Below are 24,693 nucleotides of genomic sequence, written 5' to 3' on the forward strand. Positions count from 1 at the left end.
GCAGGGTCAGGTTCAGGCCTACCCTGGCTGTCTCCTAAACCTGTGAGACTAGGAGTCGTTTCACAGCAGAGGGGAAGTCACTCTCTCCCTTCCTGTGTTCAAGAAGGGTCCTGCAGGGGAGGGCAGAGAGGAGGGGCGGGCAAGGCCCTATTTCTGTAACATCGATTTCTTGCCTTAGGAGTGTGCCTCCCTTGCCCTTGAGATGTTGCCAGGCCACAGGGCCGGATAGGCATGGGTTTCACTGAAGGGGGGAGGAGAGGGGAAAATCCTTCAATGCCCTGCCTGGCCCCACCTAACACCTACTGTCCTCACGGGTCCTCTGCTCCGCGCTCAGTGTGCGAACCTTCACTTTCTCCAAGGTGCTCAGAGGCCGTCGTGGGGTCATGAGGCTCATGGCCGCTGTGCTGAGGAAGCGGTTGGCTCGACCCAGGGTTGGGGAACTGAGCCAACCAGGCCGGGGCAGGGGTAGCGCGCCCCCTATGGCTAAGGCCTGTATGGGGCGCTGTGGTGAAGAGAGGAAACCAGAGGCCACTCAGCTCCCTAGGATCAGGGCCCACTCAGGGCTCCCCTGAACCATGGGGCTGAGGAGCAGTGTTATCATCTCCACCCACAGCCAAGGGAACCTGCAGAGAGAGACATCCCTTGCCTGTACGGAGGGGGATATGGCCTTGTGGGATACCCCTGCCCATTTGATGAGAAGAAGCCCAACCAACACAAAGCCCCCTGCCGGCCCCTACGGCAACACCTGGGCCGCAGCTGGGGCTGGCTCCTCATCCTCATCCAAGTCATCCATGGTGGCTGCCTGGAGCTCCATTGGGTCGATCAGGATGTTGGCCTTGGAGGCAAGGTCATCTAGGAAGAAGGGTAGGAAGGCTCTCAGGCCAGCAGGCGAACTCCCCAGGCCAGCAGGGAAGGACCAGCTGGCTGGCAGGAGACCTTGCAGGAGCCCACCTTGCAGAGTACCGTGCCTACCCTATACTCCTCCAGTCCAGTCTTTGCTCTGTAACCCACAAGCCCTTAGTCTCACAGTACCTCCTCAGCAGGAGGCCTTCCCAATCTCTCTTAAACACACACACACACTCACTCCTGTAAGCCTGTCACTTTCCAAGGCATTCCTGTGTCTCTGACAACTCTGTCATCCCTCACTTTTCATCTGGTTTCATAAACAAATGGAGACCCTGGGTGCTCACCACTCTCTCACGCTCCCCAGGGTGCTGGGCCTTGCCCAGGTGTGGCCATACCCCCATGCTGATAGCTCACTGGACCACCTCTGCCTGTGACTCGGGCTCTGCTCCCAGCCGTGTCTCTGGACACCTCAAACACACTTAGTCCAACACTGCACTTGTCACTTCAGCCTTCTTATGCAGCCCCTCTCCCTGCTGGTGCCCACATCGCAGCAGCCAAAGGGAGACAATACGATCAACAATGACCCTAAAGCTAAGATGAGAAGGCAAGAGGATGGGGAAACTAGAGTTCTCTAAACCCATCCTAGTTCATGCTGTGCCATCAGCCCTCTTCACTGAGCGACTGTGACTTGTGCTCACCCTTGAAGGCAATTCAGGCAGCAGCCTCACTCCCATCCCCCATCAAGATCCTGGTTTTCTCTGCAGCATACCTGGCCCCTCATTTCATGACAGGGTTTCCAGCCTTCTGCTGCACTGGCTGCTCCAGAGAGGGGAGGATGGACCCAAAACCCAAGGCAGGGAGATGCTCTCCTCTCCTCGTGGCTCAAAAGCCTCAGGCGCCCTCTAGCGGGCACAAGATAGTTCCACTTGCCCAAGGGTCTACGTGTACCTTTAAGAGTTTTCCGAAGGTGGGAGAGGAGACCCCCTAGGCGCTGCAGGTCAAAGTAGTCCACCTTGCCATTGTAGAAGACCTGAGGTGGGATGTAGGCCTCTGCAAGGAGGTGGGGAGGCCAGTCAACAGTTCAGGCTGAGCAGGGGGACCCTCCCAGAGACATTCCCTCTACTCTAGCCCATCACAGCCAGAGACTCCTGGCCTTGCCCACCCACCCACGCAGGCAGACATCATACTCAGGGCCCAGTCCCACCCACCCCTCATTTTCAGTGCCCAGAACCGCTCAAGTTGAGATGAAGGGTGCAGTCTTGGCTGCCGGTCAAGGACAAGAGAGAGGGTCCTGAGCCACCCATGTGGTATACCCTCCAATCCAGAGCAGGCGAGGCTCCCATTGACTCTTGGGGACTATGTCTTTACATAAAAACCTTCCCTGGAGCAAATCCAAGGCATCTCCTCCAAAGGGAGGAGAGGGCTGGATGGGCCAGGGCTAAGGAAGGGAGTCTAGAGTGGGCAGGAGCCTGTGAGGTCAATCAGCATGGGATGGCTGCCTACAGGTGGGTTGGGATTCACTCCACACCCATACTGAGAACTGTCCTAGGCCTGGCTACCCAGGCTTGCTGACCTGAAGCCCGACTCACCCTCACTGAAGGAAGCTCGGGGGGTTGATGCTTTGTATTCGTCCCAATAGTAGCGCAGGGCAGAGATCAGCCGGTGCAAGAAGCAGACCATGTACTCAGGGGGGCAGAGCATAGGCATGTTCTGTGGGTAGAGTGTAAGACATGCATTCATGCAGCCAAGTCTCCAGCCATTCCTCCCCCGAGGCTCTGCCCCCTGGGTCCTGGGCTTAGGGGGTGCAAAGGGCTGCAGGACTGGGTAGGGATGAGACAGACTGAGAGGTGCCAGAAGTCAAGGGCCTGAACCCTGCAACAAAAGGGCACATACCCCCCGGCTGCTAGCATTCTCCTGCAGAAACTTTCGGAACTTAGTCAGGAAGATGTACCTAGAAGCTTCGCCCTTCCAGAGAGGGAAAAACAAAGCTGTGATGAGCAGAGAATGAGGTTCCTGTACTGGAGGCCTGAGCCACTTAGTAAAAAAACCTGAGCCAGTCTCTGTCCTCTGGGACTTGGGGACTGACATACAACCCCTCCTCACAAAGACCTATACTGGGACATGGAATGCCACTCACCCCATTGTCATCTTTATTGTTCAATAGCAGCTTCAGGATCTGGACCTGCAGCTCTTCCACCACTAGAGCATGGAGAGAATGATAGGATATATAAGGCTGAGCCCGTCTCAGGCTGGGCCTTGCCCCCAGAGGTTGGAGAGGTATCAAGTTTGGATCAGGGCTCCACCACCTGAGTCCAGGTTCTTATGTGAATGCATCGCCCGACCCCCATCCAGTGGCCGAGTCAGGGGCTGAGACCTTCGATGCGCTTCTTGAGCCTCTGGCAACCCCGTTCATAGGCACGCCGCCGCAGCCGGTCCTCTGCGGTCTCCTCTATGTCCTTGCCCTCTTTGCCCTGGGCAAGAATGGAAGTGGGAGTCAGCAACAGTCACTCATGCCTACTTCTGACAGAAGACCCCTACATTCACTCCCATGACTCCAGGGACCAGAGATGGGGCAGAGGTCTCACATACTAGCTCAGACATCCTCATTATGGACCACTGCAGGCTGGGGTTCACTCACCTCCCTGCTGGAGCGGTGCGGCCACCAGGTGGTGGGAATGAGCTCTTGCAGGCCAGCCTCCTCCACACGCAGGGGACTCTTGATGTAAAAGAAGACAATAGACCGGAGCACATCGAAGCTGGCTGTGGTCAAGGAAGAGCTCTGTTCACCAAAGGGTGCCCTGCACACCTGCCTGTTCCTCTCTCATCAGCCTTCCCAAACATCACCCACCCCAGTGCACCAACTCCACCTTTCCAGCTTCAAGACTGCCACTGCTGTTATGTTCCTATCTTCCCCCAGACCCAGAATCCTGAGAAGGAAGTTCACCAAGTCTGAGAAGTCCCAGGGGCACAAGAAAGATGACTGGGATTGGCTTGCAAGAGGGCCTAGTGGCTTTTCCCCTAGCCCCAACTCTGGGTCCTAGATCTCTCAACCCGACTCAGAAGACAGCCAAGAAGAACACAGTCTTCCCAGCCAGCGGCCCAATGCTACGTTCTCCCTCCTGCTCCTGTAACTCTCCACTCTTTTGGGAAGCAGGAAGACCTTCTCTTGCCACATTATGTAAGTACTAGTACAGTGCTTTGGCGGAAGAGACCAGAACCTGGTGGGCCCAGCACCTCCAAGCCATCTGAGAACCCTGCCTGGACTGACCAATCAGCCTCACTCCTTTACCTTCTCCCACTGTAGAGCAAATACTTGGAGGGCTAGGCTGGGAACAAGGACTCACATACTAGGGACTCTGGCCTTCTTAAGCTTCCTTAAGAACCCCTGCCCAGATGGGCACTGTCTTCCCTGGTCTCTGCTGACCCTGGGGGGCACTGTGTATCTGGCCTACCAGCAAAAGGATACAGGACGTTGCTAAGCAAAAACTTGCGGGACTTCTCATGCTTCAGGATGGCAATAGTGAGCTGCAAATAGTGAATCTGTAGAGAGGGGATGCTCAGAGTGGGTGGGCAAGGCTCAGGACACTTGGGGCAGGGCCAGGCCTGGGCAGGACTCCCACCTGCAGACCCAAGTCTGGAACAATGGGTGAGAACCGGTACAGTCGCAGCAGAGACATCATCAATTGCTTGAGGCAATCCTGCATCTCATAATCCTAAAGGAAAGATGCTGAGCTTTGCACCTACCATGCCAGGGGCAGACTCCAGGGCTGCCATGTTTGGGGCCTTTCCAAATCCCTGTTCGTCTCCCCGCCCTCCTCTCTGAGCCTGACATCCTGGATTGAGGGCCTTACCTCCATGAAGAGCCAAAGGAGGTCCAGTACTTGGTGTACCACCGACTGTGCCTTTGCAGGTGTGCTTGCCTCCACAATGCCCAGCAGGAAGCTCATGAGCACAGCCTCCACCAAGTACACCATGCGCTGCACCAAAGGAAGGTACTGATGAGGTCGTGGCCCTCTGCCCCAATCTGGGCACCCTGGCCTGGCACGTAGCCAAAGACATGCTTGAGGGCTGAGGCCACAGGCAGTTCAGACACACATGTGGTCCTGTGAGCACCCTAGCACATTGATGAGCTCGTCTCTCTTTGTACATGCACTTGCCTTGGCCTGTGTCATTGCCACCCCGTCAATTTTCTTTCTAGGACCATCCCTGATCCCCCCTCAGCTGGAAGTGTCTCCTTCTTCCCTGGGTGTTGTCCCTTGGGGTCTGAGGGCTCTGGTCATGTGTGCCCCTGTCATGATCCTGAACATCATAGCCCTGAGCATCCCAGCCCCTAGCATGGCTGTCTACCATGGTCTGTCTGCCTCTCCCCAACCCCTAAGTGTTCCCTTACCAGGAGGGGTGCAAAGTAGTGGAATATGTGGGCCAATGTCAAGAGGATGGTGGGCTGTCCCTGCAATTGCCACTCGGAGCTCTCCTTCTCTACCAGCCGTCCTTCCTGGGTGTGGAGGAAGGAAGAGGAGGCAGTGAGGGGCAGAGGACTGTGCAAGGCCCTCAGTTTACCCACCTAGACCCCGGCTCACCACAGGGTCCAGCTCCACGCTGAGCACTGCCCGGAAGCAGCCAAGCAATCTCTGTGCCCGAATCAGGTCGGCCCGCGGCGGGTCCTGCAGGGGTCGGTAGCCCGCCACTGGGTAGGTGCCACAGAATTAAGCTGGCAACACCTGATTTCTGACTTAGACACACCTGACCCCTCCCACTCAGGGGCCTGGGGTTCTAGGGCAGGCTAGAGAGTTAGCCAGCCTGATCTGTACCACCACAACCCTCCCCACATTCCCCGCCCCCCCACCACACACACACACTTATTCTCCATGGAGTGTAACTTCTCTTGTTGCTTCAGGTTCTTAATTCATGAGATGGAGACAATAATGGTACATACTTAACAAGGTTGTTGTCCTCAGTAACCCCTAAACTGCACCTTACTTATTCTTCACGGCTGCCAGGGTTTGGCCACGAGCTCACAAAGGTCCTGGGGCAGCTTCCCCAAAAACTCCCAAGCATCCATAGCCATCATCCCAAAAGGATATCGTAGGGGGCGGCTGCCGAAGTTGAAGGCCACGGACTCCTTGAAGGAAAGGCTGATGGCTGGGAAGTAGGCCATGTCCTCGCCCCTGGATAGGTTCTCAAAAGCGGTGCCCAGCGACACACCATTCCTGGAGCAAAAGGGTGGGCCTGTAAACCAGTGCTAAGAAGGATGTGGTCAAAATGGGTCAGTCTGTTTGGGGCTGCCCACCTTCAGGCTACCTCAATCAGCCTGGCCCCGACAGGGACCTGTGAACGGAAATGGGAGACTCACAAGTAGAAGGATAGAGTCCCATCATCTAGGTTGATCAGGCAACTCACGATGTCCCCTGCTGCCCATGCCTGCTCAGAGAAGGAAGTCATGGATGTGCAGAAGCCTGGCAGCCTGGCCCGTCTACCCCTTCCACTGTGTTTTCTCTGCCACCCGGAGGAGATTGGTCATAGCTACAGAGGACCTGAGTTCCCACCCTCCAGCTTTCAATGACCTATGATCCCTTACAGCTGCCCAGTGGCTCCAGCTAAGCTATGGGGATAGAGATGGGGAGGTATCCATAGGAGCTGACACCTCACCTTGCCATAATTTGTAGTGGTCACATTCCACTTGCGCACCCGGTTGCCATCATAGGCATATGAGTTGTGTGTATCTCCAACGCCCTCCTAGAGAGGAGATAACTGTGAGATCCTGAGTGCTGGCAGCAGGGCCAGAACCCATCAGCCCCCAACCTTGGATCTACATGTTTTTAGAAAAGGGGACTGATGCTCTGAGGAAAAGTGAGGTGCCCTGGGATGGAGTGCGGTCCTGAGCAGTCTGAGGGGCTTCCTGAACCCTGAGAAGGTCCCCCTGAAGGTGGTCACCCCAGACTTGGTGTGTACCTCTTGATTGAAGCGGCAGTTGATGGTACACCAGCCAATCTGCATGAGCCCCTGGGATGATATAAGCACCTCGTAGACCCATTTTCCTGGAAAGAGCCAAGTCAAGGGCTTGGAACTCACCATTGCACAAAGAGCCGCCTACCTTGGTCCTCTCACTGTTGCCCAACTCCCCAGGTTGCAAGAGAGCACACTCTCACCTTTGTACACACATGTGGTGGAACGGATCGTTCCAAAGTTGCTGTGTCCAATCACCTGGGTAAAAAGCAGGAGAGGTGTGGGCTTCTTCCTAGGCACACAGAACGCATCCCTAGGAGAGAAGGACCCCAGCCCCACCTGAGCTAGCCCTGGTGGAGCTCACCTGTCACAGTCAATGATGCACTGTGCCCCAACGGGTAGGGAGGGGCAGGGTCGGAGTTAGGGGAATCTGGGCCATGGCCAGGATCAGGGAGGCTTGGAGCTGGGGGTCAAGTTAGTGTGGGACCACATGAGGATGGATTTGTGGCTGCAGCCCCAGCAGGATGAGTGCAGAGATTAGGGTCACATCCAGAGGACCTGAAGCCTCTCATAACCTTTTCTTACTCACCCCCAGCAGGTCATCGTCAACTAGGAGAAGCCCCTCAAAGCCGCCTGTGTGGTCTAGAACCACGGTGGAGGGACCAAGGCGCCCATCAGCTTGCCCTGAAAAGAAGGGAGGTGGGGGGCGGCTGGGCAGGGTAGAGGGTCTGGCAGAATGCACAGGGTGCACTGAACTCATCAGGGCAACTCCCAGGATACCCATATGTCCTTGCCTCAGCCCCTCACCCTAGAGGCTGCCATGTACCTGGGCTTTCTTCATCCTCACTGTCCACGTGCAGCAGCTGGTCCAGATGCTCTGGCAGTTTCTGGAAGTTTAGGGGCTTCCTGGGGAGAGCAAGAAACTGTGAGGGACCAGTCTAAACTCTCCTACCTCCTTTCCCCTGAGCTTCAGAAAGCAGTTGACTGAACTCCAAAAAAAGGGTCACACTCAGTCCTCGACTGTCTCATGTTGGGGGTCAGAAAAGCACAAAATCAGACTAGTCCAATTTGGTGCACCTCAAGTTTATTAAAAAATACAAACCCTCTCAATTTTCTCATGTGCAAAATGGGAACAGTGGCTGTATATCAGAGGTGCTATGGAGTCCTGGTGTGGCGCTGTGGGTTAATGCATCAGACTTCAAGGCCATTTGAACTGCAAGGTCGACAGCTCAAGCTCATCAATTACTCCTCAGAAACCCTATACAGGGTCGCTATGGGTCGGAATCAACTCTACGGCCCTTAACAACAACAAATGGATTACAAGGACTAATGCATGTTTGATGCATAGCCCTAAAGGTGGCCCCTCTCAAAGACAGCTGCATTAACTCTGTCTAGGAGAGGGAGGCTGAAGATAACACCAGTCTCCAAAGTGGTCAGTACAAAGGCCAGTTTGTCCGGACCTTACCTCTAGACCTATGGCTCCTTTGGGGGCAGACTGCCTAGCTACAGTAGTCCTTGTGTTGAATCAGACACATGCTGGTGATACAAAGGTCTCAGTCTTCTGCCCAGCTCTGTCCTGTACCCATTTGATAATGGATGGCCAATGTCATCTGCTACCTGCTTCCACCACTGCTAATCTGTTTGTTGTATTGTGGTGGCTTCCAAGTTGCTGTGATTCTGGAAGCTACGCCATGAGTATTTTGAATGCCAGCAGGGTCACCCACAGTGGACAGATTTCAGATGAGCTTCCAGATGGAGACAGACTAGGAAGGAGGAGAGACGGACTACTTTCTAATATGTAGTCACTGAAAACCTTATGAATAGCAGTGGGACACTGTCAGCACCAGAATATTGAATACTAAAACATAATGAAGTGCACCAAAATATTGTTAGATATAGTGCCAGAAGATGAGCCCCTCAGGTTAGGAGGCACTCAAAATGCGATTGGAGAAGAGCCGCTTCCTTAAAGTAGAGGTGAGCATGATGATGCGAATAAAGTCTTTGATTCCTGCATTTGCTGATGGGACACAACTCAAAAATGAAGAGAAAGCTGTTAATATCCACTAATAATTGAAACATGAATACAAGCATGAATCTAGGAAAACTGGAAATTGTCACAAATGAAATGGAATGCATAAACATTGATATCCCAATCCCAATCCAGATTCCAATGACATTCTTCAAAGAGTTAGAAAAAACTATTATACACTTTATATGAAAGGAAAGAGACCCAGGATAAGCAAAGCACTGCTTAAGAAGAAGAATAAGGTTGAAAAACTCCCTGATTTCAAAAACTTATTACATGGCTACAGTGGTCAAAATAGCTTGGTACTGGTACAATGAAAGATACATTGATCAATGGAACAGAATCGAGAATCCAGAAATTAACCCATCTACATACAGCCAACTGATTTTCGACCAAGTGCCTAATTAGATCGCATGCGGAGGTTATAGTCTCTTCAACAGATGGTGCTGGCAGAACTGGAAAGTGACATGCAAAAGAATGAAACAAGACCTTTATTTCACGCACGCCTTATACTAAAACCAACTCAGCATGGATTAAAGAGTGAATGTGAATCCCAGAATTAGGAAGGTCATCAATGAAAAAATAGGGACAAATGTAAGGGCTCTAATTCAGGGCATAAACAGACTACCAAACATTTTGAAAACTACACAAACAAAAGTAGACAATATAGATTATTGGAACATATTAAAAATTAAACATTTATGTGCATCAAAAGACATCACCAAAAGAGTTAAAGAGGGAACCCACAGAATGGGATAAAATCTTTTGCAACAACACATCGGACAAAGGACTCATTTCTAAAATATATACGAAACTACAACACCTCTACAAGAAAAAGACAAATAACCCAATCAAAAAATGGACACAGGACATGAACAGACACTTCACCAAGGAGGAGATCTGGGCAGCCAACAAACACTGAAGAAATGTTCACAATCACTAGCCATTAGAGAGATGCAAATCAAAAAAACAATGAGATATCATCTCACGCCAGCAATAACAGCAAAGATCAAAAAAATAGAGGACAGTAAATGGTGGCAAGGATGAGGGAGAGACTGCAATGATCCTGTATTGCTGGTGGGATTGCAAAATGGTCCAACCACTCTGGAAAGCAATATGGTGCTTCCTCAGAAGGTTGGAAATAGAAATACCTTATGATCCAGCAATTCCCCTACTTGGTATTTACCCACAAGAAATATGAGCCATAGCACGAGTAGATACATGCACACCTATGTTCATAGCAGAACTATTTACAATAGCAAAAAGATGGAGACAGCCTAAGTACCCATCAACTGAAGAATGGATAAACAAACTGTGGTACATACACACAATCGAATACTATGCTACCTTGAAGAACTACAAGGAAGCTGTAAGCCACCACATAACATGGATGAACCTTGAGGTTATGTTGAGTGAAATTAGTCAGTCACAAAAGGAGAAATATTGCATAGGACTACTGTAAAAGACTAAGAAAAAGAACCCACACCAAAAGGCAGTGGGAGGAATTCTTTGCTGGTTACTGAGATGTGGGGATGAGGTGAGGGGATGGAGGAGGAAGTGGAGCACAGGGTAGGGAATAGACACAGGATAGTTTGGGTGCTAGGGAGGGGGGCAATATGCAAGAAGGGGGAGGGGAACAGAAGAACAAGGCGGATGGGAGAACAGTTAGGCAGGTCTGCGTAGGGTAAGTGGGATAGAGGTAAACAATGATGTATGCACAACCTTGAAACAACAGGGCTCTGGGATATAGGGATCGAGGCATGGTTTGAATGGATAAAAGGGAGGAAATAATGTTAAGATGCTTGGCTGTCTTTTGAATCTTGGTTTCCCTTGTATACCACTGTAAATTAGACACTTGAGGGGAAAAGAAAGGAATAACCATAAATATCACCATAGAAAACTTGTAAGTTTGTCTTCTGCCTGTAAGTGCTTGGAATACCTAAAATTGGGCTACAACTTGCCCAGTAAAGGTGGCTTCCTGCGGAGCCTGTGCATTGTATAAGACCATAGATGGAATCCTGAACCCCATTCAGAATCTTTGGAGGTGGGAAATCTCCACTTGAAAGGACAAGCAGACTAACCTGGATCAGCTAGAAGAACAGAAGACACTTCTTGAAAGAAAGACCGACAGGAAAAATAAAAAACAGTAACAGCAGTCCAACTGATTACTAAAAGAACAAGCAAGTTGTATCAAGGCAAGTGGTTGGGTCGCCTTAGGGCAAACTCCCTTCCAAGACTAAGACTCAAGGGGAATACACAAGCTGGCATGTGATCTGACTGGTGACCATGTTGGTCACCGGTAAGGGGAAGTGAGGGAAAAATAAAAACGAAGCTGTGAGCTAAGTCTGACCATGTTCAATAGATTCCTGTGAACCTGGGTGGAGACCTGGTATGGCAAGACCTGGGGACTCCTGGGCCCAGAGACAGTGACATAACCACAGAGGACTAGAATGGAGAGTGAAGCATCCAGCTGATAAGAAGTGAGAGAATTTGCACAAGACCACCCACACTTGCAAATAATACCCACTTGACCTGGCTTCAATGGCTAGATGATCAGAACTTGACTAGAAGAAGTAGGGGGAAAAAAAAAGAGTAATCTGATACAATTTGATGAACTTGACCTACACTTATAGATGCAGTAGCTCAAAAGAGGGCACAAATTTTACAGTGAGGACCATTTCCACCCACTTGGTACACAGGGTAGTCAGGGATAGGAAACTTGGACACTGGCTACCCAAAATGGTGGGGGGCAGGGGCGCTACAAAGGCAAGAAGTGACTGGTTTACAAGCTTTCAAGAGGGAACCTAGATCAGAGGGCACAGAGGAAGGTAAACTCTCCACTGAGTAGTTTCTAATCTGTCTGGGAGGGGCTGATGAATGGTCGGAAATGTAAAGGTAGATGTTTTGTAGCAAAAGAAGAGGAGTGGTTGACCTTGCAGTCCAGGAACAGGGATCCCTGGGACCATCAAGAGAGAAGAGCAGAGTTAAGGACCCTACCCAGAGAAACAGTGACTCCAGAGATGGGGGCAGAGATGATGATGTGGAGAGATGGAGCAGCTGGGGACTAGACCTAGCGAGGGAGAGCGGCTGTGTGCTGACAACCAAGGGGCAGGCTTGCAGGGTATACTCTTTGGTTGTTTGTTGATGCATGGAGGGGACTGTGATCATGTCAATGAAACGATATACGAAGGATGAATGTAAAGCTAATATTCTCCCATGTGAAAAACTATCACATAATTCACACAAAAAACTTTAAAAAAAAAAAACATTGATATCCTAGGCATTAGTGAGCTGAAATGGACTGATATTGGTCATTTTGATTCTGACAATCACATGGTTTAATATGCCAGGAATTACAAACTAAACAGGAATGCCATCACATTCATCATCAAAAAGAACATAAAAAGATCTGTCTTGAAGTACAACACTGTGTTAGGATAATATTCATACATCTACAAGGAAGACCAGTTAATACCGCTACCATTCACATTTATGCACCACCTACTCAAGACACTAATGATGAAAGTGAAGAATTCTACCAACTTCTTCAGTCTGAAATTGATCAAACATGCAATCAAGATGTCTTGATAATTACTAGCGATTGGAATGCAATGGTTAGAAACAAAAAGGAAGGATCAGTGGTTGGAAAATACAGCCTTGGTGAAAGAAACGATGCTAACGACCGCATGATAGAATTTTGCAAAACCAATGACTTGTTCGTTACAAATACTTTTAAACAACATAAAAAACAACTACACACATGGACCTCACCAGATGGAATACACAAAAATTAAATTGACTACATCTGTGGCAAGACACAATAGAAAAGCTCCATATCATCAGCCAAAACAAGGCCAGGGGCAGACTGTGGAATAAACCATCAATTGCTCCTTTGCAAATTCAGGCTGAATCTAAAGAAAATTAAAGAAAGTCCACAAGAGCCAAAATATGATCATAAACACATCCCACATGAATTTGCAGATCATTTGAAGAGTAGATTTGATGCAACTAGACACTAAATACAGAAGACCAGAGGAGTTGTGGGACGACATCAGGAATATCATAGCAAAAGATCACGAAGTAGACAAAAAATAAGGAAAAGACCAAAAAGGATGTCAGAAGACACCCTGAAACTTGCTCTCCAGCATAGAGATGCTAAAGCAAATGGAAGTAAGGAGGAACAAGAGCCAAACAGAAAACTTCAAAAGTCAGCTCAAGACGACAAAGTCAAATGTTATGGCAAAATGTGCAAAGACCTGGAGTTAGTAAGTCAAAAGGGAAGCATTTCTCAAACTGAGGGAAGTGAAAAAAAAAAAAAGAAAAATCAAACCTCGACTTGCGGTATAGAAGGATTCTCTGGGCAAATTACTGAATGATGCAGAAAGCATCAAAAAATGATGGAAGTAACAAAGTCACTGTACCAAAAAGAAATGGTTGATGGTCAACCATTTCAAGAGGCAGCATATAATCAAGAGCCAATGATCCTGAAGGAAGAAGTCCAAGGTGCACTGAAGGCAGTGGCAAAGAACAAGGCACTAAGAATTGATGAGATACAAATTGAAATATTTCAACAAACTGATATGGCATTGGAGGCACTCACCCATCTATGCCAAAAGGTTTGGAGGAGATACCTGGCCAACTGACTAGAAGAGATCTGTATGTGTGCCCATTCCAAAGACAGGTGACCCAATGGAATGCAGAAATCATCAGACAATATCACTTATATCCCACGCAAGTGAAGTTTTACTACAGGAAATTCAAAAACGGCTGCAACTATACATTGACAGAGAACCTCCAGAGTCCAAGATGGATTCAGACGAGGATACGGAATGAGGGATTTCATTCCTGACGTTAGATGGATCTAGGCTGAAAGCAGAGAATACCAAAAGATGTTTGGTGGTGGTAGTGGTTATGTGCCATGGAGTCAGTTCTGACACACAGCAACCCTGTATAGGGTTTCCGGGGCTGTAAATCTTCATGGGAGCAGAAAGCCTCATCTTTTTCCCATGGAACAGCTGGTAGTTTCGAACTGCTGACCTTACGGTACCGATGCTTTATTGACTACGTAAAGGCTTTTGATTGTGTGGATCATGACAAGCTATGGACAACATTGTGAAATATGAGTATTCTGTGCTCATGAGGAAACTGAACAAAGACCATGCAACAGCTGTTTGAACAGAACAAGGGAACATCAAATGGTTTAAAATTCGGAAAAGTGTGCGCCAAGGTTGTATCCATTCACCATACTTATTCAATCTGTATGCTGAGCAAATAATCCAAGAAATTGGATTATACGAAGAAAAGCATGGCATCAAGATTAGAGGAAGACTCATTAATGACCTGCAATATGCAGATGATACAACCTTGCTTGATGAAAGCAAAGAGGACTTAAAATACTTACTGATGAAGATCAAAGACCACAGCCATTGGAATGGGTTGCATCTCAATGTAAAGAAAACAAAAATCCTCACCACTGGACCAATAAACAACATCCGTATAAATGGAGTGTAGACTGAAGTTGTCAAAGACTTCATGTTGCTGGGCTCAGTCATCAACAATTATGGAAGCTGCAGTTAAGAAATCAAAAGACTATTGCACTAGGCAAATATGCTGCACAAGAGCTCTTTAAAGTGTTGCAGATCAGTTTGAGGACTAAGATGTGCAACTGACCCAAGCCATGGTATTTTCAATAACCTTATATGCACGGAAAGTGAATAAGAAAGACTGTAGAAGAATTGATGCATTTGAGTTTGGTGTTGGAGGTGAATATTGAAAATTCTATGGGCTGCCAAAAGAACAAACAGATCTGTTAGAAGTACAGCCAGAGCACTCCTTGGTAGCCAGGATTGCCAAACTTTGTGTCTCATACTTTGAACGTATTATCAGGACATCATGTTTGGTAAAGTGGAGGGTTGTTAAAAAAGAGGAAGAACCCCAATGAGATGGATTGGCACAGTGGCAGCAGCAATGGGATCAGGCATAGCAATGATTGTGAGATTGGCCCAGGACCAGGCAGTGTTTTGTTCTGCTGTACATCGGGTCACTATGAGTCGGTACCAACTCGAAGGCACCTAACGACAACAGCAACAACAACCACCTGGTCCTACCAACGGAGTTGGGAAAATCCCTCCAGGTGGCCCTACTTCCCCCAACAAACATGCTTAAATGAGCTAGAACTCCATATAATGCTGGCTAGCTTGTCCTGAGCTCAGCTGCTAATAATAGGTGGTGGGGGGTTGGGGTTGGAAACCAACAGGGCTTGGGCAGAGCAGAGACCTGCTGCCTCATTTGGGTTCTGGGCTCAGCCCTCAGGCCTGCCAGCAACTGCTCTTCCACCTCTAATCCTGACTCCTACTCCAGTTGTCGACTAAAGGGAGGCTCTGCGATGGGACGTAGATGGGCCAAAGCGCCAACTCTCTGGCAAAATCACTTTGGCCTAAGCTCAGAGACCACGTGCTCCCCTCTGTGAGCCATTACTGACCATAAGCTGCAAGGCGTGGAGATGTATAAAGCCCCCCTCCTCACTCCTGCAGAGCCCTATAGTAGACTCCCCAGTCACCATCGTGGAAGGCTGCAGTCAACCTTGTCTCTGAATACCCAACATGCCCACACATAATGAAGGCCTCTTCAGTCGTTGTTCCTGTGAATCCATGCACGACAAGGCTGCTCTAGTCTTGTTCCATCCCTGAGAGCAGACTGACCACAGCTGTGGAAGAGCAGACTGAGCTGTGGCTTTCATTGAGTATCTGCAGCCCATTTGGTTAACTCAGCACCGCCCTGCTGTTCTTGAATTCTGCAGGTCCCAACCCAGGGCCGTGCATCCCCATAACCACTGACTGATGGCCTCACCACCTGCTCTCCCTTCTGGCGGTCACAGGACCATCTCCAGTATCACATGAGGTAGGGATCAGATGGCTCTGGTAATAGGCCAGGCCTGTTGGGTATTCAGAGACAGGGTTGACTGCTGCCTTCCACGATGGCTGGAAGGGTGGAATGGGGGTGAACAGCAGCCCTCTACAAGTAGAAACTCAGTGACGAAATGCCAACAGGCATGATGCCATCCTGTGAGTTGCTCAGAGAGCAAAGCCCGTAAAAGAATAGCTGAGGCTAGTGATGACCGACAGGCAAGACACCCATGTCTAACCGCAGGGCCTGAAGACCTACATGACCCCTTTGGAGAAGTAACTTGGCAAGTCTTAAAAGTGACTGAAGGTCAAATGCTCTCACCATATGATTCCAACCCTAGGTATCCCCCTAGCACTATTGACAAAAGAAAAAACCCTTCCATCCACAGTAGTGCTATAGGCCACAGCAGAACCATGGCCTAAAGGATGCACCAAGATCAATCTGTAACATGAAAAAAACACTCATGGAAGAACATTTGGTGACAAAAATCAGATTCTGAATACTTTTAAAGGTGAGGGATATATTCATTACCCTTATGGTTTCACAGGTAATGCGTATATCTAACCATCAAACTGTATATTTTAAATATGTGCTGGTTATTGCATGTCAATTATACCTCAGTAAGGCTGTTTATGTTTTTTAAATAAAAGAACTGAAGTGACAGAAACTTAAAATAAAGATTTCTGTACACCATTTAAACTTCACACATTACACCCTAACATAAAGAAGACAGAAAGGAGTCACGTGCCTTGACAGTCACAAGATGACAGGCATTTTTCCTTTTCTAACTGTAAGCTTCTGCTAATGTACATGTGTAACTTTTACATAGTGTATTAACTTAAGTGCATTGCATTTACAAGAAAAAGGGCCTGGTGGGATCTGGACTTTACAGGTGCAGGCAAAGGCTACCAGGGGCCAGGCTGAGGGAGGGGCATGGGTAGGTGGAGTAGGTGCCAGGTGCTACAATAGGTGCTGAATGAGCAGCAGAGTGAAAATGGAACACAAGCAGGTCTGTCCAGAGCCTAGATTCCCCTTCCCCACAACCCCTGTAGCCTCCTGCCTCTGGTCTGTCCAGCGGAGTAAGGTACATCTCCCAATCATACCTGCTAGTGGCTGTGGAGGATGTGTGATCGGGAGAAGAGAAGACGTGGTGTAGATAGTCATTCAACAGCTTCTCCTGAACAATACCTGCTGGGAAGGGAAAAGAAGGTCACATGGTCAGTACAGCTGACGGCCTCTGACTGTCCAAACATCTTCAGTTGCTGTCGGGTCAGAAGTGCACCCACAATAAGTGCACTGCTCCACAGTTACTGATGAAGACAAGCTGGCTCACAGGTATCAACAAGTTGTTGTTGTTGTTGTTAAGTGCCGTCGAGTCGGTTCCGACCCATAGCGACCCTGTACAGGGTTTCCGAGGGTTTAAATCCTTACGGGAGTAGAAAGCCTCATCTTTCTCCCGCGGAGCGGCTGGTAGTTTCAAACTGCTGACCTTAAGGTTCGCAGCCCGATTCGTAACCACTACGCTACCAGAGCAAGGTGCATCAGAGCTGGGGCTTTCTGCCTCTGCCCCTACCTTTTCCTTCCCACAACACAAGGAGCCCTCTCCCAGCCCTTACCTGTGACTTTGGCTTTCTTGTTATCTGAAGTCAGTCTATAGCTTTTGCGGGAAAAAGACATTCCAGTCCCCTTGGATGCCATCCTTCATGTCTCGGTGGTCCTGAGGACTGAGCCAGAGGCAGAGCCCGTCTGCATGAGGCCAACCAAGATCCCCATAGCTGACCCCAATCCTGGTATGTCAGGAAGCCTGGGGGGCAGGTAAGAATAGGTGCAAGCACACTCATACACATTCCAACCAGGGGCAGAGGAAGGCAAGGGTTCCCGAGTCCTAAACGGGGATTATGTGACAGGGACCATGTCTTGTCCCCCTCTGTGTCTCAGTGCACAGCAAGTGCCAGATACACATTCACTGAATCCAATCACATGCCTCAACCCTGGGGAAGTCAGGCCAAGTGTCCAGAGTGAAGTGCCATACTGCCATCTCAGCAGTAAGCCACATGGGTACAACTCAAACCTAAAGAACCTTACAAACACATTTCCAGAAGACTGTTCCACCATCAGGGGCATGGTACAACCTCCTGCCACAATTCCCACCGACACTCCCAGGGCTATAGTTTCCTCCTCAGCTCAACCCGTCATTTATCTCAATGATGTTGCAGCTGCTGCAGATCCTGCACTAATTACCTGGTAATGGCCTCATGATCGACAGCTGTGCTGTCCAATACACTAGCCACTCACATGTGGCTAAAGATTTAAATTAAATCAAGTTTTAAAACATAAAATTCAATTCTGCAATTGCATTTACTACTCTGCAAGGGTTCAGTGACTACCATGGGACACAGTGTGCATTTAGAGCATTTCCATCGTCTCAAAAAGTTCTATTAGATAGCTCTTGTTTTAGAGCACCCCTGTCTTTGCCTTAGCCAGAACCCCTGTCTTTGTAGCTGTCTATTATCTCGCCCCACACAGGCGCTCCGTTCCCGCCACACACTTTTGCCATACACAGTCCGCACCACGCCTGCTCCTGGGGAAGGTGACTCCCTCGCCCTGATGCCTCCCGTGAGCCCTCAGTGCGCGTCCATGACCGCTGCCCCCCTCACATCAGAACAGGTGCAAGCTAATTAGACAAGGTCAGTTATTTGATCAGCAAACCTCTAGACACCCACTCTTGGTGTTTTAGGTGCTAAATATTCCGGAGTGAGGCATACCCTGACGTTGCCCGGGAACTCCCTGCCACGGTGACCCCGTCTAGTCCCGTCGAGGGATCCGGGTGGGAAACCGACACCGTCCTGGGGCCCAAGGACGCCGAGGGCAGCGCTCGGCACTCCCAAATCGCTCTCGCCCGGCCCAAAGCCCCGGAGGACCCTCCAAGTCAGCTCCCACATGGGACCCGCACCACAGGCCGCGATACTCGCAAAGCAAGCGCCGTCGCACTGGGCGGGCCGAAACCGCTAGAGGAGCCACACTGACCCGCCAGGCTCGGAGCCCTGCGGACCCGTACTCACCCCAGTCCCGGTGGCCTAGTCCCGGCTCACAACATCCGCCCAGCCGCCCGGCTACGGCGCCCGTCCAGGGCCAAACCGCGCGCCCTCCCGCGCGCCGCACCGCCCGCCGCGCACGCGCACTGGTACCCGCCCGGCCGCCACCAGGGGTCCTCCTTCACCGTCTCCCGCCAGGATGTTCTGGTTGACTTCCCCTGACCGCCCACTACCCAACTGCCTCCCATCCCTGCCAGCGCTGGAAAGGCGCTACTAGCTCAGTCGTGGCGAAGAGCAGTGTCCTAACGGGGAATCACAGGTCGCGTGCTTCAGCTCTTATTAGTTCTTGGAAGACTGGCCCAGATGTCCCCTAGGGTGGCTTGCAAAGCTGCTCCTGCCAGGGTTGCCACAACCCCTCACCTTCAACCCTGCTCCAATTCAGGCCCAATGAAAGGCCTCAGTCACCCTCCCTGGGATGATATCTCTGAGGGAAGTCTTCCTAGGCTTCTGGTGTCAGGGGTGTAGGCCTGATCTGCCACTGCTGGAGCCGATAAGTCAGCAAAAAGGGCAGGCGGTGTTGCGCTGGAGGGGGGTTGGGGAGGAGGAACAGATGTTATCCACAAGGGAAAAACAACAGAGGCTTGGGAAATTTTCATGTCACTGGCCAGGGGCTGGACCCAGGCAGCTCCCAGGTCCACACTGGGCCTGCAGATAGCAGAGGCTGCAAGAGAACTCCACCCCACCCTGCTACAGAATACCTCAAGCCCCTCCACTGAATACCTGTCCTCTAGGACCACTCCGTACATAGGCCCCTCAGGGGTCTAGTTTGGACAGGATGAGGGCCTTTGCACCTGCCACAGGGTCTCTGATCAGGCCCCAGCTGGCCTGGAATGGGGGTGTGGAGCCAGAGCCACCCAATCCTGTCGAGACAAGTTTCATAACTTCCCGGATGGAGCTGCAAGTGGGTCACAGTGCAGTTTCCAGCCAGGAGAATGATGTGGCTCCCACTTCTGCTGCTTCTGTTGCAGTGCTCAGGCACCTCTGGTGAGTGCTTCCCACCCTGATCTAAATCTTCCCTCAGGAGGGGGTTGGCCTGAAGCCTATCTTGCTATCTAAGCTAGAAACTCACTTTCCTGCTGAGCATGGAAAAGTGATTTTGGCCTTTTGTGTAGAGTTGGGTAGTCCCAGTAATACACACCCAGGTTTCTGTGAACACATACATGTACTGTAGCATTGAGGCAGTGTTGGCCCACACAGATGCAGGCACACAAGTAGGTAGTCACATGTCCTGAGTCTGATCTGTCTCTTTAGTCCAGCATATGTCCTCTTGCTGGTGAGAGCCCAGACTGAATGAGTCAAGTCAGAATGCCTGGTGGACAATATGATGGCTCTGACCTTTGGTACTCTTATTTGTAAGATAATATGAGGCAAGCTCCATCACCCACTACTCTCATAGAATGTATGTGTCCAATCTGAATCCACTGCCTGGTCCACTAAATGGGGATACTGGTGATGACATTCACATCTGGGCTTGCTCCCCTTACCCTATGCAAGGGGCCAGCCCTTGAATATGTCCACCATAGGGTCCATCCTGAGGCCTTGGAGCTCTGGTCCACTAAATGAGCAAAGTATGGACACATGGATATACTTGTATGTGGACATACATGCATGCCTATGTGCCTTGTGCCCACCACATGCCCATCCGACAGGGCAGCGCTCGCTGCTGAATGACTTCCAGGTACTCCGGGGTACAGAATTGGAGCACCTGCTACATACAGTGGAAACTGGGGCTTGGCAAGAAGATGTGGCAGACGTAGAGGAGTGTGCCAGGCGCTGCGGGCCTCTTCTGGATTGCCGGTGAATGGCCATGGAATCTAGATAAAGCTGGGGCAGGAGAGCTTGGGTTGTTGGCTGACACTGTCCTCCCCTCAGGGCCTTCCACTATAACGTGAGTAGTCATGGTTGCCAACTACTGCCATGGACCCAGTACTCACCCCAAACAAGACTGCAGCGTTCCTGGCACTGTGATCTCTTCCAGAAAAAAGGCCAGTAATTTTAGTGAAAAGGGACAGGGGTGAGGTAGGGTGACCGGCTTCAGGTTACTTTGTCCATCTCTTGATTCCAGACTACGTGCGGACCTGCATCATGGGCAATGGAGCCCATTATCGGGGCACTGTGGCCACTACCTTGGCTGGTCTGCCCTGCCAACACTGGAGCCACAAATTCCCTGTCGACCACAAGTGAGAGAGACATCTCCCCTTGGTCTCTGCCTGGCCCCTTCCCCAGTACCTATAGTAATGCCATCCAACTCTCTCAGATACATGCCCACACTCCAGAATGGTCTGGAGGAAAACTTCTGCCGTAATCCTGAAGGGGACCCGGGAGGTCCTTGGTGCTACACAACAGACCCTGCAGTGCGCTTTCAGAGCTGCGGCATCAAGTCTTGCAGGGAGGGTAAGTTGCGCAGGATGAAGTGGGAAGCGGGTGGGGCAAGCTCACATCCATCCATGAACACAAGGGTCCCGCACCTCCAGCCACTTGCATTTGGTGCAATGGCGAGGATTACCGTGGTGCTGTGGACCACACCAAATCCGGACTCGAATGTCAGCGCTGGGACCTTCAGCATCCGCACTCGCATCCCTTTGAGCCAAGCAAGTACGGGTGGGCAGGACTAATGCCCTGGGGGCTGGGTTAAGTAAGGATTGAAGCCTCCAGAGAAGGGGCCGGGTGGGGTCTGAGACTGGATCTAGCTCATGTCTTGTTGCCGGCCCCAGGTTCCTAGACAAAAGTCTGGATGACAACTATTGTCGGAATCCAGATGGATCCGAAAGGCCCTGGTGCTACACCATTGACCCACTGAAGGAGCGAGAGTTCTGCGACCTCCCTAGCTGTGGTATGGTGCAAGGTAGGGTCTGGGAGGGCACCTAGGGAATTGAGGGGCGTGTCCTGGCAGGGAGGGTCCTGGAGGGGAGACAGGTACTGACAGCCCAGTACTGACAGCCCGGGCCCAGGAACTGGATGGAAAGCAAGTTCCTGGAGAACCAGGGACTCTTTTAGGGACTGGTCTGTGAGCAGCCCAGGTTCCATTTCCTGCTTGGGATCTGAGCTGCCTCCATCCATCCCAGGGCCTAAGGCACAGCCACACCAGGAGGCCATAACGCTCGACTGTTTCCGCGGGAAGGGTGAAGGCTACCGGGGCACAGCCAATACCACAGCCACAGGCATTCCCTGCCAACGTTGGGATGCACAGAGCCCGCATCAGCACAGCTTTGCCCCGGAGAAATATGCGTGCAAGTGAGGTAGTGGGTGGGCACTGGGGGCATACTCCCGCAGGTGGGCCCGGAGGTGAGCAGTCCTGGGGCCTGGGGCTGAGTTGCAAGTATGGCCCCAGCCAGAGAGAGGCGGGCAAATTGGCTGAGGGGCACACCTGCACAGGGACCTTCGGGAGAATTTCTGCCGGAACCCTGATGGCTCGGAGGCACCCTGGTGCTTCACGTCAAGGCCTGGCATGCGCGTGGCCTTCTGCTACCAGATCCGGCGTTGTGCTGATGATGTGAAGCCGGAAGGTGAGGCCCGGTGGAGGGACCAGAGCTGGGAATCTAGGTGCAGTGCCAGCTGGAGGGCTGGGTAGGGACCAGTACTGACAGCCGTCCCCTATCACCCACCGCAGAATGCTACCACGGTGCGGGGGAGCAGTACCGGGGTTCTGTCAGCAAGACCCGCAAGGGCATCCAGTGCCAGCGCTGGTCTGCAGAGACGCCTCACAAGCCACAGTGAGTCTGTCTAGGCCAAAAGTGGCAGTAGATGACCATGTGAAGATGATACCCACATTTGGGGTACATATTGCATGCTTCTCAGAACGAAGTCCAGAGGGTGGTTTGGGATGACCCAACTAGAATTTTGTGCCCCTCTTGTCTAGGTTCACACCCATCGTGGCTCCACATGCAGAATTAAAGGAGAACTACTGTCGGAACCCAGACAGGGACCGCCATGGGCCCTGGTGCTACACTATGGACCCAGGAACCGCGTTCGATTACTGTGCTTTGCGGCGCTGCAGTAAGCAACGGTGACACACCCCAAGGCCCTTGCCCCCAGTTCCTAGGGCAAGTAGTTTTCTTAACCTCAGTGAACTTGACTTTTCAGATGATCACCAGCTGCCGTCCATCTTGGAGCCACCAGGTGTACATTTGAGCTGGGCGTGGGGCTGGGTCCTTTTACCTACCCCAGTTGGGTCTTATCTAGCCCACCCTGTCCTCTAGACCAGGTGCTATTTGAGGAGTGTGGATTGAGAGTGGATCGGCCTAACCTTTGGCGCTCCAAGCTGCGTGTGATAGGGGGCCAGCCTGGAAACTCCCCCTGGACGGTCAGCCTGCACAACCGGTGAGGCACAGCTGTCTGTCTCCCGAGAGGGTTTGAGGTTTTGCTAGCGAAGGGTTGAAATCTGCCCCTTGCTTTAGGGGTCCTCACTAGACATGGCAGGTCTAGCATGTGTCTCCTATGCCCCCTGTCCCAGGCAGGGCCTACATTTCTGCGGAGGATCCCTTGTGAAGGAGCAGTGGGTGCTGACTGCTCGCCAATGTTTCTCATCCTGGTGAGCTGGGATTGGGGGCCAACTTGGCTTTGTCCTCCACATTGTAGCCATTTGACTCAGACAAGCCAACAGGCACTCCCTAGGAAAGCCTACTGAGATAAGACTGATATATCAGGTCTTCTTTCTCAGCCATGTGCCTCTCCTGGGCTATGAGGTGTGGTTGGGCATGATGTTCCAGAACCCACAGCCCGGGGAGCCAGACCTGCAGCGGATCCCAGTGGCCAAGATGGTATGCGGACCCTCCGAATCCCAGCTTGTCCTGCTCAAGCTGGAGAGGTGTGTGGAGAGGTTGAGAGATGAGGTGGGCTCTACACCTTGTGATCTCAGGCCTTGAATGCTATCATACCTGCTGTAGACCTGTGACCCTGAACCAGCGTGTGGCTCTGATCTGCCTGCCCCCTGAGCGGTATGTGGTGCCTCCAGGGACCAAGTGTGAGATCACAGGCTGGGGAGAAACCAAAGGTAGGAGTACAGTGTAAGGGCATGCATAGTTACGGGCCAAGAGGCCTAGCCCTAGATCCTATCCAAGAACCTACCTCTTGTTAACATACTTCCCCCCAACACATACACACCCTGTAGGCACAAGTAATAAGGTCCTGAACGTGGCCTCGCTGAGCGTCATCTCCAACCAGGAGTGTAATGTCAAGCACCGAGGACGAGTACGAGAGAGCGAGATGTGTACTGAGGGCCCGCTGGTCCCTGTGGGGGCCTGTGAGGTCAGTGGCAGGTCTCCTGGGCTGGCCTGAGGAAGGTGTGGGGAGCTGGAAATGTACTACTTTATCCCCAAGGGGGCTAGTCTTCACTGTGCTTTAGGGTCCTCTCACCAGTTCTCCAACCTGCCAGGGTGACTACGGAGGCCCGCTTGCCTGCCTTACCCATGACTGCTGGGTCTTGGAGGGACTTATAATCCCCAACCGAGTGTGTGCACGGCCACGGTGGCCGGCCATCTTCATGCGTATCTCCATGTTTGTGGACTGGATTCACAAGGTCATACGGCTGGGCTAAGCCTGGCCCCATGTACCCTGGGGAGGAAGATGCTTCCTGTCAAGATATAAAGTCACCTTTCCTCTTTACACCTGTGCAGGGTACTTCTTAGCCTCTGCTTCCAGAGAAGTTGGCGACTTTTCGCTAGGGTTTGGGTGAACAGTCTGACCTGAAACTACTTCAACTGTGGGTGCTGTGGAAGAAGCCATCTCAAGTCCCTTAAGACACACTGAGAAGGGTGGTCTAAGGCCAGTTTCTTATAGTAGGGGCTGCAGGAGAGGGAGCTAGCCAGGTATGGAGTCTTTCAGCAAGGACAGGCTCTCACACTGGAGGTCGATGACGCCCTTGTGGCTACTGCA

At 51.2% G+C, this 24,693-nt stretch overlaps 2 protein-coding genes across 2 annotated transcripts in view; one reads left to right on the top strand and one right to left on the bottom strand.

Moving 5' to 3' along the window:
* RNF123 (ring finger protein 123) overlaps positions 1–18,869 on the bottom strand; it is a 31,243-nt gene extending 12,374 nt beyond the window's left edge. Inside the window, exons 1-23 of the mRNA XM_006873596.1 lie at positions 18,787–18,869; positions 17,341–17,448; positions 16,828–16,912; positions 7,619–7,698; positions 7,382–7,476; positions 6,996–7,050; positions 6,799–6,884; positions 6,496–6,582; positions 6,200–6,267; positions 5,931–6,056; positions 5,427–5,541; positions 5,237–5,341; positions 4,698–4,823; positions 4,467–4,559; positions 4,313–4,386; positions 3,485–3,602; positions 3,221–3,317; positions 2,984–3,045; positions 2,740–2,811; positions 2,436–2,556; positions 1,795–1,896; positions 746–852; positions 304–502 (exon numbers count right to left, since the gene is read on the bottom strand). Of these exons, the coding sequence (XP_006873658.1) occupies positions 304–502; positions 746–852; positions 1,795–1,896; positions 2,436–2,556; positions 2,740–2,811; positions 2,984–3,045; positions 3,221–3,317; positions 3,485–3,602; positions 4,313–4,386; positions 4,467–4,559; positions 4,698–4,823; positions 5,237–5,341; positions 5,427–5,541; positions 5,931–6,056; positions 6,200–6,267; positions 6,496–6,582; positions 6,799–6,884; positions 6,996–7,050; positions 7,382–7,476; positions 7,619–7,698; positions 16,828–16,912; positions 17,341–17,422 (2,155 nt within the window). The 5' untranslated portion in view covers positions 17,423–17,448; positions 18,787–18,869. The remainder of the gene's footprint in view (positions 1–303; positions 503–745; positions 853–1,794; positions 1,897–2,435; positions 2,557–2,739; positions 2,812–2,983; positions 3,046–3,220; positions 3,318–3,484; positions 3,603–4,312; positions 4,387–4,466; positions 4,560–4,697; positions 4,824–5,236; positions 5,342–5,426; positions 5,542–5,930; positions 6,057–6,199; positions 6,268–6,495; positions 6,583–6,798; positions 6,885–6,995; positions 7,051–7,381; positions 7,477–7,618; positions 7,699–16,827; positions 16,913–17,340; positions 17,449–18,786) is intronic.
* An 858-nt stretch (positions 18,870–19,727) lies between these two features.
* Positions 19,728–24,355, top strand: MST1 (macrophage stimulating 1 (hepatocyte growth factor-like)). Its single transcript, XM_006873597.1, has 18 exons — positions 19,728–19,803; positions 20,469–20,616; positions 20,692–20,804; positions 20,885–20,999; positions 21,077–21,213; positions 21,294–21,414; positions 21,534–21,652; positions 21,885–22,053; positions 22,195–22,325; positions 22,430–22,532; positions 22,679–22,815; positions 22,903–22,938; positions 23,019–23,139; positions 23,273–23,350; positions 23,480–23,626; positions 23,706–23,812; positions 23,930–24,066; positions 24,194–24,355. The coding sequence occupies exons 1-18, from the start codon at positions 19,752–19,754 to the stop codon at positions 24,353–24,355; spliced, it is 2,133 nt and encodes a 710-aa protein (XP_006873659.1). The 5' UTR covers positions 19,728–19,751.
* The last annotated feature ends 338 nt before the right edge of the window (positions 24,356–24,693 follow it).

This window comes from Chrysochloris asiatica, unplaced genomic scaffold (genome assembly GCF_000296735.1).
Source record: "Chrysochloris asiatica unplaced genomic scaffold, ChrAsi1.0 scaffold00246, whole genome shotgun sequence".
Classification (NCBI taxonomy): domain Eukaryota; kingdom Metazoa; phylum Chordata; class Mammalia; order Afrosoricida; family Chrysochloridae; genus Chrysochloris; species Chrysochloris asiatica.

Excerpts from the sequence above, each read along its gene's own strand:
- MST1 (XM_006873597.1), top strand. The coding sequence starts at position 19,752 with ATGATGTGGCTCCCACTTCTGCTGCTTCTGTTGCAGTGCTCAGGCACC. Across the intron at positions 22,533-22,678 it reads GAGACGCCTCACAAGCCACA|GTTCACACCCATCGTGGCTC; the intron begins GTGAGTCTGTCT and ends CCTCTTGTCTAG. Across the intron at positions 23,627-23,705 it reads GTCCTGCTCAAGCTGGAGAG|ACCTGTGACCCTGAACCAGC; the intron begins GTGTGTGGAGAG and ends TACCTGCTGTAG.